The sequence below is a fragment of the Budorcas taxicolor genome, chromosome 19, assembly GCF_023091745.1.
Source record: "Budorcas taxicolor isolate Tak-1 chromosome 19, Takin1.1, whole genome shotgun sequence".
Classification (NCBI taxonomy): domain Eukaryota; kingdom Metazoa; phylum Chordata; class Mammalia; order Artiodactyla; family Bovidae; genus Budorcas; species Budorcas taxicolor.
Genome location: NC_068928.1, coordinates 30384698 through 30397593, shown reverse-complemented (window position 1 = coordinate 30397593; position 12896 = coordinate 30384698). Strand labels below are relative to the sequence as shown.

At 49.0% G+C, this 12896-nt stretch overlaps 1 protein-coding gene across 1 annotated transcript in view; it reads right to left on the bottom strand.

Annotated features, from left to right (window-relative positions):
* Positions 1-12896, bottom strand: part of DNAH9 (dynein axonemal heavy chain 9) — a 286201-nt gene that overhangs the window by 16966 nt on the left and 256339 nt on the right. The window contains exons 62-65 of the mRNA XM_052657972.1: positions 7765-7892; positions 4516-4743; positions 2310-2501; positions 782-973 (exon numbers count right to left, since the gene is read on the bottom strand). Coding sequence (XP_052513932.1) covers positions 782-973; positions 2310-2501; positions 4516-4743; positions 7765-7892 — 740 coding nt within the window. The remainder of the gene's footprint in view (positions 1-781; positions 974-2309; positions 2502-4515; positions 4744-7764; positions 7893-12896) is intronic.

Below are 12896 nucleotides of genomic sequence, written 5' to 3'. Positions count from 1 at the left end.
TCTTAAAAGTCAAGCCACAAACGAGTTCTTTTTGTTTGTTCTGACTGTTAATACATTTTCATGGTGGGCCAAATAGGCAAAGATGCACACCTTAAAAATAACTGAAGTAAAAGTGAAATGACCTTGATGCTGGGGAAGATTGAAGGCAGGAGGAGAAGGGGATGACAGGGTATGAGATGGTTGGATGGCATCACTGACTTGATCTCCAGGAGTTAGTGTTGGACAGGGAAGCCTGGCGTGCTGCAGTCCATGGGAATCGCAAAGAGGGGCAACAACTGAGCAACTGAACTGAAGTGGACTGAACAGTAAAATGAAAACCCACAGTGCCAGTATGAAAAAGCTCCACGAGACTGTTCTCTTGGTGTGTATGTATGTGCCTCTGAGAACAGGAGGGGTGAGTGGTCTGCCCACAAAACCGTGTCCCTCTGAAGTATTCTGAACCACTAATAGAAACTTAACTCAAAAGTTGGCTAAGTTCTTACCTGGATTTTTGCTCCTAATGGTTTTGTCAATATGCTGAGTGAAAACAATCAAGTAAACGCCCGAGATGTTGTTTGTAGAAAAGAGCAACAAATAGAATTATTGAACCGAACGTCAAGAATAAAAAGATCTCTGAAAGTTCAATTTTGTCATTAATTGGAGGCTAGAAATCCTATAGGAGCCCTCAAATTGAGCACGCTGAGAGACCACTGCATGTGAGCTCTTGCACCATCCTCCCCTGGCCCTGCCCAGGCGTCTCCAGGCCTCCTGGGCTGCACAGAAGGGAGACCCAGGTCCCTACCTGGTGGTAGGCATTGTAGTCCAAGTTGCCCGGCAGTGGGAACCCTGGGGCCAGGAGCAGCTCTCCCTCTAGCATCTCTGGTTTGATGAACTCCTCCAGGTAGGTTCTGCAGAGTCTCCGGTCCCAGTCATCAGTGATGTGGCCCCCGTACATGATCTCACCGAAGAGGTACCGCAGGTCATCGTAAGGGACCTGAGAGACAGGAAGGGAGGAAGCCCTGCACGCCGGCCTCAGGCCGACCCAATGTGAGCCACAAGATGTGGTGGGTGTGGAGATTAGGAGCAATGTCTTTTTAAAAAAATCTTTTTGACAGAACTGCACTGCACGTGGACAGAACTGCACAATCCCGACCAAGGATTGAACCCATCCCCCCTGCATTGGAAGCCCGGAGTCTTAACCACAGACCACCAGAGAAGTCCCAGGAGCAGTGTCTTATTCATCCACGTTTCCCTGGTACCCGGCAAGGTCGAGCACCTCTGGGAGCGAGCACTTCTGGGAGCTCATTAAACGAGGGAAGAGTTAGATCAAAGGGTGAGAAGAGGTAAGACACAGGCACTCTTGCACACATGCCTGCCCTCATTCACCGTCATTAACCGTGGCAGTGAAGTCAGGCTCTACCTATGGGTCCTTTAAACCTGCCAAGGTCAAGTAGAGGGGAGCAAAGACGTGGGTACTTTTCTCATTCCCTGCCATTAATTAGCTTATCGATTAATCGTCTCCTTGGAAAGTTCAGAGTGAATGAAATACAGCACACAAGTTCATGGATGTTAGCGTTAGGCAGAAAAGCCACTTGGAAGCCTGGGTCCTCGTGGCAGATGAAGGGATGGTGTGTTCTGTGGTGGACTTCCCAGGACCCTGGAGCCAGAGCCAGAGGCATAGCTTCTGGGCCTGATTCTCTGTCCCCAAAGAAAGAGGGAGAGGCCTTGCAGAGGCTGTGTTTGGTCTTCCCTAAACTGAAGAGCGTGGATCATCCGTGTCAGTGTTTCATAAAATGGAGCCATCAGGTGGGATAAAGGAGGCGAGGTGAAGGAAGAAGGAAGAATCTGGCTTCTCCAACTTCAGCAAGATCGTGCTTCAGACCGTGCTTCTGCGAGGAGCTGTGTGCACTACCACGGGAAGCTCTCTGTCTTTGGTGAATTGAACTGGTAGCTTGTAGCAGATGAGGGTGGGTCTCTTTCTGCTGACCACCACCCCCAGCAATGCTGGGAGTACACAGGGTGGTCTGGTGGGGGGCAGGCCTGGGACAGACACCCATGGGACTGACTGACACCAAGCATGAGTCACTGTTAATAGTTTGGTTTTCTGAGCTTTCTTAATACTCTTACCACACCCCTCTTCCATCATGGTACTTCCTCCTCGGCCTCACACTGCTCTTGGGGTTGACCCTGCAGTAAACCTGCACTTCCTCACGCCCCTGGGGGACTGTAGACCTGCCCCAGTGAGCACACCCCATCTCCCCATGCTGATGCCCCATCATCTTTCTCAGAGGCACCTTCCTGACCTGCCCCTGTGCTGGCTGGAGCCGTACCTTGGCGTTGGCCTCCAGGAAGTTGTAGAGCACGTTCACGGAGATGGTGAGGTCCCCGGTGTTGAAGGGGTAGGAGCGATTCCACCCCTGGGGCCCAAACTTCCGTCTTTCTGCCACCACAGCATGAAAGTAACAAAGCGCAAAGAGGATGCTCTTAAACTCTGTCTCCCGGGAACACATCTCCAGGGTGTCCTGGAAGGAGATGATGCTCAGTGTCAGAGCAGAGCAGCTGTGGCACAGGGCAGGTGGTGTGGAGGTGTGGAGATTTGGGTGGCAGCAGGACTTGGGTTGGGAAAAGGCAATGGCACCGCACTCCATGCGGTCGCACAGAGTCGAACACGACTGAAGTGACTTAGCAGCAGCAGCAGCAGCAGCAGGACTTGGTTGCGCTTCAGACAGGCATATAGTCAGCTTTGAGAGGACCTTGCAAACGGGTTGAGCTTTAGTTTAGATTCAGCCTAAAACAGAACTTGTTTACAGTTGCAGTTTGCACACACGGACATGCTAACAAGGTTCCCAAGTGTAGCCAGCAGAGAAAAGGGTAGGGGGCCACAGAAGTGTTACATTTGTCCTGTTGACGGCACTCAGCGCTGGGGTGTGGGTGGGGACAGCCACAGCATCATCTCTGACTCCCCTCCTTCCTGTCATGCTTCCTTGACCATCATGGAATCTTAGTAGGTGTAATTTTTGCCTGTGTGACTGACGACCCCACGGCTCATCTGCTGAGGGAACTGCCGAAGCAGAGGACGGTGGGAATCGGAGCCACAAGACACAGAGGGGTGCCCTGCCCTTTACATCCTAATGGATATGTGGCTGCAGAAGCAAGACCCCTGAGAGGTCCTGGCTGCAGCGCAGAAGGCAGGGGAAATGGTCTGACTCATGAAGAGAGGATGAAAGATGGGAAGATGGAAGAAAAGAAGCAAGAGAGAGTCCAGAGGAAGTCGGTGGAATTGTTCTTAGATGTTAATGGGCATGGGGATGATGGTGGGGAGGGAGAAACCTGCGTTGAGAAGGGCTGTTAGGACTCGAACCCTGGATTCTTTGAAAGTAAATGCGTCCTCTGAGTGAGCTCCTCTGTTCAGGATGGAGCAAGATGCTGCAGCTAGACCCCGAAAGGCACTTAGAAAGCTCACACAACTGGACTGGGTTCTGGCATTTCTTCTAGGAGGTGGACCTTAGACTTTGCTTACAACAACGAGGGGAAGCAGAGAAGACTGCAGAGATTAAGCTGCTGGTAGGTCTGATTTTTTCCCCAGTGAACCCATGACACAGTTTCTCTCTCTGGTCCCTTGATTGGGCACCACGCTTGCCATGAAGATATGGATGTGAAAGGTCAGAGATGATACAGGAAACAAAGTCGCTGCCTCGTGCAAGCAGGAACTTATTATAATAATGGCTTTTTGGACAGAGCTGTTCTCTGCAGACGTGTAGGGAGCTTCCTTTGTTACCTCTGTCACACGTGGAAAACCGAGTCCTGCTGAAAAATGCCTTTAAGCACAAAGACGAGAAGCCACACTTGTGAAGCTAGTTGATAGCGGGTTCGCTCAAGAGAAAGTCAGAATGAAATGATCATCTCCAAACAGCACAGCGGTCAGGGAAGAGGGGATGAAAAGACCCCAGTTCTGCGATTTGTCCCAAAAACAGTGAAAATAAGGCTCTGGAGGAACAGAGCAAATCCTAGAGGGTATTAAGCAGGCCACTGTTCCTGAGCATTTGCAAATGCAGAACGGAGCAATTGACACTCTTGTGAGCAATGAAGAGACTCCTGAATCTGTCCCTGTTCCTTCAAATGACCTACTGCAGAGGCTGGTAAAGTCCCAAACATCAGCTGTTGTGTATCCTTCCGCAGCAGAACCAGGACAAGCCAGCATCTCTTGGGATATACTTCCCAGTTGCTTGATAACCAAGACTGGACGTTGGGCTTGCACAGGGGTAAGCCCAAAGACAAGTGCCCCTGGGGAGGCTGACAAGATGATACTAAACCTACTGAGGCATAGTTTTATCATCGTAATAATTAGGAGCTGTACCACTGAAGCAGCTGCCGCCCCTTCCCTGTCTCTGCTCAGGACCCTGAGGGCAGGTGAGCAGGGCATGCCCTGCCACTGACTCCTGCAAGAGAGTGTGTTCTTCTCCTGCCCTGGGTGGGGGGGAGGGGTCTGCTCTTTGCGAGGCGAGGTGCCCTGCTCCCCTCCCTCCAGGGCCCTACCTGAGTGAAGTTGTCCAGGGCCTTGTGCAGGTTGGCATGCATGCCTGCGGGTGGCTCACTGGTGATCTTGATGGCGTTCTCCAGGAGGCCCTGGGGGACGATGTGGCTCGCGGGCGAGGGTGCGGGCTCCGCGCTCATGAAGACCCTGAACTCTGTGTGGCTGTTCTCACTGTGCTCCTCCAGCTTCTTCTCCAGGGCGCCGAGCCACTTGGCCACCAGGTGGATGTTCTGGTGGGAAGGAAGGAGGCCCCCGCCCCATGCAAGCCTCTGCTTAAATGGTGATCAGGAAGGAGGATTGGGGTTGGGGGGGGGGGGTACCTGGCCTTTGCTTCAAACAAATCACATCCTAGCAAGACTCTTGGGGTTCTCAGTAATGAGGACCCCTTTTTCCTGCCATTCAAACTATCCTTCCATGTCCTAAGGATCTCAAGCTTGACCTTGAGGCTTTGGAATCCCCTTGTTCGGATGACTTGTTGAAACAAAGGTCCTTGGGCCCCACCTCAGAGCGGCTGGTCCATGGAGGGGCCTGAGTGCTTATACTTCTAACAAGTCCTTAGGTGATGCTGCTACTCCCGGTCTGGGGGGGTCACACTTGAAGTGTCTCACGCATGGTTACCTTCCAACTTCAGATCCCCACTGCTGACACCTGGATTTTTTTGAACCTCTGACACTCAAATGTGGGGCCCATGGACCAGTGATGTTACCATTACCTGGAAGCCAGTTAGAAATGCTGACTCAGACTTACTGGATTCGTGCATTTTAATAAGATTTTCCAGTGATGTGTCTGCATGTTCAGACTTGAAAAGCATGCATTTAAACTTCTAGTTAGCTCTCCTTTCTCCTCCTCCCTCTCCAAATCATTCTGCTAATTGTTGTCAAACTTATCTTCCTAAAACACACTGGGACGTTGCGGCTCTCATAGAGGGAAGGCTCCTCGTCCACGCCCAAGCCCCTCTGGTCTTTGAGCCTGTCTCCTCCCTGAGATTCCTATCTGTCAAACTGTCTATGTGAAACGACATTAATTTCTTAGCACCACCTTGCAGCATGCACTTTTCACTCTAGCAAGGATAGTCACTTTGCTTCATTGCAATATGTTTCATTATGATGGACAGATAAAAGCTCCTTGATAAATATTTGAGGAAGCCTGCTTGCAGAGCCTTAAATACGTAGGTTGGCACAGAACATAGAGCCGAGGCCACAGCCATCTGGTCTACTTTCTCTTCTATGAAAAGAGAAATGACAGTAATATATACCATACTTATTTCCCAGGGTTGCTGCAAATAACCGAAGGTAATGGATTTGAGAGGGCTTTGTATCCTGTGAAATGCTATGCAGGAGTTAGTAGTGGATGCTGAAATGAAAATTTGTTAGAGGAAAGAGTTCCATCGTCATCACTCTATCAGAGCAGAGAGGTTGGTGGCTGATTAGAGAGCCGGGGCTCCGTGAGCCGGGCAGCACCGCCACTCCCCAGTGAGAGACTCTGCTGCTGCGTCAGGAATCCCAGCTTCTGAGCTTGATCTTGGAGATCTCTCAGAAACCACATCGGGACAAGATGTGACAGTCCCGGGCAGCAGATAGGTACGGCTTGTTGTCTCTGGAGGGGGCTGGCTTCCTGAAGGTGCTAGTGCCCAGGGTGAAGTGAAGTAAAAAAGTTAGTTGCTCAGTTGTGTCCGACTCTTTGTGACCCCATGGACTATAGCCTGCTAGGCTTCTCTGTCCATGGCGATTCTCCAGGCAAGAATACTGGAGTGGGTTGCCATGCCCTCCTCCAGGGAGTCTTTCTGACCCAGGGATCAAACCTGGGTCTCCTGCATTGCAGGTAAAGATGGATTCTTTACCACCTGAGCCATCAGGGAAAACCTAGTGGCCAGAACGGGGTCGCTTTGACAAATGAGCCTGAGACAACTGGGGAGGTCACACCCTCCCATCACTGAGCTGATCCAGTGGGAGGAGGCAGGGACCCTGCTGTCATTCTCTTTCCTCCTTAAGGTCCCACTGTTTCTGGATAAAGAGTCCTAGGGAACAACAGGTTCTTCTGCTGCTAGGCTCAAACAAATAGTGGGATAATGAAGCCCCAACAGCATGAAGTGTTCACTGAGTCATCAGGAGAGAGGAAGTTCTGGGTAATCAAAGTCAGAGGGCAGGGGAGGGACTGGCTTTTCCATTTGATTCTCTCCTCCGTTGCTTTCTTCACTGATTCTTTTACCCAACAGGCTCTGGTTGAGTGTCTACTGTGTTCACGGTAGCGTGAAAGTAGTGAAAGTGTTTGTCTCTCAGTTGTGTCTGATTCTTTGCGACCCCATGGACTGTAGCCTGCCAGGCTCCTATGTCCATGGAAGTCTCCAGGCAAGAATACTGGAGTGGGTTACCATGTCCTCCTCCAGGGGATCTTCCCGACCCAGGGATCGAACCTGCAAGCAGATTCTTTACATCTGAGCCAGCATCTGAGGGAAGTAGTGTGCTGGGTGCCAAAGGTAGATAGGGATGTCTCTTTCCCTAAAAAGATGCCGTGGAGGACACAGGCATATGGTAACCTGTTCTACAGAGCTGTGGATGCGCTCATAGAGGTGGCTGCAGGGTGCTACGGGAGGAGAGAGGAGTCCACTGCGTGCTCTGCCACAGCCCCAGCACCCATGCAAGGTGCATGAACAGGAATGAGGACAGGCCACGACAGAAGAAGGGCAGCCTTTACTTCCTGTGTTTGTTGTTGTTGTGAAGTTGCTCAGTCGTGTCCGACTCTTTGCAACCCCACGGACTGTAGCCTGCCAGGCTCCTCCTTCCATGGGATTTTCCAGGCAAGAATACTGGAGTGGGTTGCCATTTCCTTCTCCAGAGAATCTTCCTGACCCAGGGATCGAACCTGGGTCTCCCGCTTTGTAGGCAGACGCTTTTACCGTCTGAGCCAACAGGGAAGGAAGTCTCCTGTGTTTAATGAAACAACAGTAGGTATTCCAGACTCCAGATGCCAACATGAGCTCTCAATGAAGAGGCTGAGTTCTGGTTGTGCGTGTAGCATTCTAGTCACAAATGTGATGAAGAACATAGGCCGTGTGACCCAGAGGAAAGGTGGAGCGGAGGAGTTCTGTGGAAGGCATGGGAAGAGATCAGCAGCCGGAAAAATCCAGCTGAAAGCCAGCATCCTGAGAAGATTAGGAAGTCAGGGGAGGAGGGTGTGGAAGGAAAGGTAGCCCCGGAGGTCCACACAAGGATGGGTCAAGAATGAGCCCCATCAGGGCAGAGTGGGCATACCTGCAAAATAACCCAGTGGCCTTTCTTGGCAGCCAGGTCCAGAGCGGCCTCAGCCACAACCTCCTGTCCTTGCCCCAAAGACACATTGTGGAAGTTCCGGTTGTTGAAGGTATATCCGAGTTTTTTGCCTGAAAGGAGCATGGAGTGGTCATTAGCACCTCTTATGTCACTGAGTCTTCACCCCCACACAGCACCCCCATCGCCAGCGGCCAGGAGCTCTACACCCCAACCTCACGCACAGACCCTTTCCTTCCCAGGGTGGGGTTGCTACATCTTCCAACTTTTTGTTCCCAAATAAAAGGAAGCACACTTGTCGAGACAAAGAAACTTCTCCCCTCCCTCTTCACTGAATCCCTGCCAACTAAATATTGGCAGTTGCCATCTGCTTCTGCAAGGCCACTGTAGTTGCTGACCTTCCAAACTCCCTGAAAGGAGTTCAGGGTGGAGATCAGGAATGGTGTGCTCTGTCCTCTGGGAAAAACTGGCAGAACAGACGTTCACATAGTTAGATATTTCCAGGAGATTTTATGAGCCCAAATTCTTGAATCTCCTCAGATCTGGAAAAGCACTGAAATCATTAGCGGAGACATCACTCCTCGTGACCAGCATTCAGCCTCAGCCAACTGTGTGCTTGGCTGCACGCACTTCACTAAAACCATATAAGACACTGACCTCCTTCCCTCACCTCTTTGGAGCAGCTCCTCAGAGCTCTCTGAGAGGCTGTGTCCCAGGCTCTAGGCCTCACTTTGCCCCAAATGAGACTCAACTCACAACTCTCACGTTGTACTTTTTTAAATTTCAGTTAACACCCTCAAGAGTGGACAGACCTGCCCCTCCATTTTGTGCAGCCTCCACTTCAAGACCAGGCATTGGGCCACCGTCCTAGAGTGAAAAGGCTCAAAGAGTAGCAAGTGTGTGGGTATGGCTGGGTCCAGCTTGCTTGGTCCCCTGATGTATATTAATAATAATACGTATTTTCCCTGGACACCTACTGGGAGGTGTGGCCCCAAGGGGCAGGACTCAGGTGGTTTTAGCTTCCTGTACTTTAGTCCATAGGAGCCTCCTCCTTGTTATTCCCACCACATAGAACATTTACTCTCGTCATCTTGCGTGAATCAGAGTGAAGACGGGCATGCCAAGGAAGGGCCTGGCTGTGTGGGTGTGAATGTTGTGCATCTCAGTGTTGGGAGTGGAGTAAGGGAACAGCCACATGAACACACATGTCACAACCGTGTCACTGGAGCAAGGCGAATGCTCAAGAGTTGCTCTGCACCAAGCTGAGCCCCCTGTGCTAACAGCAACTTCCTACTAGCTATTTTGTACATGGTAGTATATATATGTCAATGCTATGATGACCTGGAGGGGTGGGATGGGGGAGTGTGAGGGAGGCTCAGGAAGGGAGGGGATATATGTATACTTATGGCTGATTCTCCCTGTTGTAAGGCAGAAACTAGCACAACGTTGTAAAGCAATTATCCTCTGATTTTAAAAAAGGCAATGGAAAAATAAATAATTATGTAATGTGACAGAGGTGTTAGCTAATGCTGCGGTGATAATCATGTTGCAATACATGTTGCAAAACATGGTGTACATCTGAAACTTACACAATTTTCTATGTCAATTATATCGCAATTAAAAAATGAAAATCAATGAGAAAGAGTTGCTCTGCAAATCTGAGAAAGACTTCACACAAAGAAATAACCTTACTAAAGAACACCAATTCTGCTTGAATACTAGCTATTCAACAATCCAATAAAGTTTAGAGAAAGTACGCAGTATTCTTTAGACAAAGGATCACAAAAGTGTGCAGTACCATGAAGGAGTTGTTGGGCAATTCTTCTCAGAAGGTAAGGAACATGAGAGAGAAGAGGATAAATTTTAAAAAGAAAAAGATAAAAGTCTGTACTTAAATTTAGTCTCAGGGGAACTAAAACTGAACATGCAATTTGATATTTCTGCAAAAATATTTAAAGAATGCTGTCAATATTGAAAGTGTCTTTAAAGCACTAAAAAAGAAGTATGGAGTCTTCTTAAACTGTATAAGCAAAACTGTATGATGACTTTTCGTACTGAGGAATGGTTATTACACATTCAACAGAGATGAACCCAAGAAACACTCTTATTAAACTCTACAAATCCTAGCTGGCAATGGATTTGGTGTCAGCTTTAGAACTGGGAATATAAACAGTGGATCCAAAGAAAATACTAGGATAAGGGTGCTGGACTGTTAGATAGTTTCGGTGACATTTCTGCTCACAAAAGAGCCTATTTCGTTTCTTTATTCACAAAGGATTGGGGGGGGGGAAGGGCTTAGGTTTAGATTATTTTGAATACTGTGTGCTATGACTGCCAGCCCTCCCCTCCCCACCCCTCACCTTTAGCTCATCTTTCCCTTTCTGATCTTCCTTCCAGTGCTCCTTGTGGTGGGGTCACCAGGAACCGAGTCCCACTGTAACCCTCCTTGACCATGCTGGCAGCTGAGTTTCCTCGAACGCCAGTCTCTGAGGACACGACAACTTCTGTGGCCCTGTCCCTCGCTCCGCACAGCCCCGGGGCTGGGAGGAAGGTGAACATTTTCTAGCCTTCTCTTAGAACTTGCAGGCTATTTTTTCTCCACTCTTGTAGAAAACCCTTTCTCTTCTAAAGCACATGCATCGATTATATTACCTACTAACTTGTATGTTTTCTGCCTTCTATCAACTTCCCAGAGAGAGTCACTTTTATTAGGGCTTTGGAACTTGGTTTAAAATCTTCCATCTTTTCTTGCTTCATCATTACCTTGGTGAACTTTGCTGTCACTCTGGATGACTCGGTCGACACCCAGCCTCACGTTTCCTTATCTTCAAAGAACTTCATTCCATTTCTCCTACCCACTTTCAGAGGCTGCACCAAGGACTTTATCACTAGGAATGATCCTGTGTCTCATATATTATTCTTTCATACTTATTCACAATGATAATGTCCTGCTCTTCAGATTGTTTAATCTTTTTAAAAAATTATTTTAAAACATTTATTTATTTGTTCGTTTTTAGCTGTGCTGGGCTTTTGCGGTGGTGTTCCGGCTTCTCACTGAGGTGGCTTCTCTTGTTGCAGAGCACAGGATCTAGGCATGCGGGCTCAGTAGTTGTGGCACGAGGGTAGTTGCTCAGTAGTTGCTCCTCGGCACGTGGAAACCCAGACTAGGGATCGAGCCTGTGTCCCCTGCACTGGCAGGCAGATTCTTAACCAGTGGACCACCAGGGAGGCCCCAGACTGTTTACCCTATTAGTCCCGCTCATATGATTCTATGTCAGTAAAACGCCCAGTGCGTTGGCTCCTCTGTTTATCCCAACCTTCATCTTTACCTCCTTGTTATTTTTAATATGGATCCAATAATCCTTCATTTGAGCCATGATCTTATAAGACTCTTAACTCTTGTCCATTCTACATCTGCATCACCCAAATTTTGTAAACCCGTAACCTTGGCCAGTGACAGTTCATGAGGTTTTAGAGAGCTGGACATGACTGAGCAATTGATGCTTTTGAACTATGGTGTTGGAGAAGACTCTTGAGAGTCCCTTGGACTGCAAGGAGATCAGACCAGTCAATATTAAAGGAAATCAGCCCTGTATACTCATTGGAAGGACTGATGCTGAAGCTGAAGCTCCAATATTTTGGCAACCTGATGTGAAGAACTGATTCCTTAGAAAAGACCCTGATTCTGGAAAAGATTGAAGGCAGGAGGAGAAGGGGACAACTGAGGATGAGATGGTTGGATGGTGTCACCAATTTGATGGACATGAGTTTGAGCAAGCTCTGGGAGGTGGTGATGGACAGGGAAGACTGGCATGCTACAGTCCCTGGGGTCACAAAGAGTTGGACATGACTGATCGACTGAACTGAACTGAGAGACTAGACACATATACATACACACGCAATCCTGCACAAACCTGAGCATTAACACAAGAGGAAAATAACACACCGGGTGAACTGGGGCCACAGCAAGTCGACAATTCTCAGTCTCAGGACACTGTTTGGTAATCTTTCCACATGTCCAGAAGTTGCTACCTTGCCCATCCCCCTCCTCCTTTAAGCTTCCTAAGGGTGGTAAAGGGGGACTTCCCTGGCAGTCCGGTGGTTAAGACTCCATGCTTCCACTGCAGAGGCCGAGGGTTCAGTCCCTGGCTGGGAAATTAAGATTTCGCATGCTGCATTGTGTGGCAAAGTAAATTAAAAAATACATGTAAAAAAAAGAAAGCTTTTTTTTTAAGAAAGTTTTAAAAATAAATAAATGAACTTCCTAATGGAGCCCCCCACTTCTTATGCTCAGCACTTGGCTCCACTCTCTGCGGCTCCCCCAGCTGGAGAAGACATCTGCTGTCTGGTAGAACACCTTCTATTACTGCCTTTGTATCTGACACTGCCCACATCCCTGTTCCATTCCCCTCCATAGCGCCCCCAATGGAAGAGGTGCCCCCCACTCCTCTAGTATAAGAACAGAGGACTGCCTCTCCACACAGAAGCAACACTCTGCTGATCTTGAAGCTGCTCTGTAGAGACTGGACTTGCTCCAATCCGGCCAACTTCAACTGGTGCTTAAGAAAAAGAGAATGGGGTCGGGAGCACAAGAAAAAGAGAATGGGGTCGGGAGCAGTGAAAAGGAGACTGTAATCAAAGTGCTGATAATCTAGCTGCAAAGACAGTGAATTGAAAACCGTTTCTTTGAACACCCTTAGAAGCAGGCTGACAAAACCCTAAATGAGCCTGTTGTTCTGACCAGCACAGAGAAAGAGAAAGAGGAGGCAGTGGAAGACCAAGGTGGTAGATAAATGGAAATGTCAGGATTCATTGTGTCAATGCCAGATAACTGGACAAAGGAGGACGGAGACCAAGCAAGATCACGTACGAGTCGAGCGAAAGGACCAGAGACGATGCCGTGTGAGGGTGGGAAGGGGAGGGCCCAGGCGGACGCTGTGCTTTGAAAGAACGTGAGGAAAGGGTGTAAAGGAAAAGCAAACTGAGCTGCCTCAAAGAACAGGAGAATCATCGTTGTCATTATGGTGCCGTATGATGCTACTGTAGTCTTAGTGTTTCAAGACTACCTTTTCGCACCTGAGATTTCATGCTTATCCTCACAGTAACCCTAGGAGGAA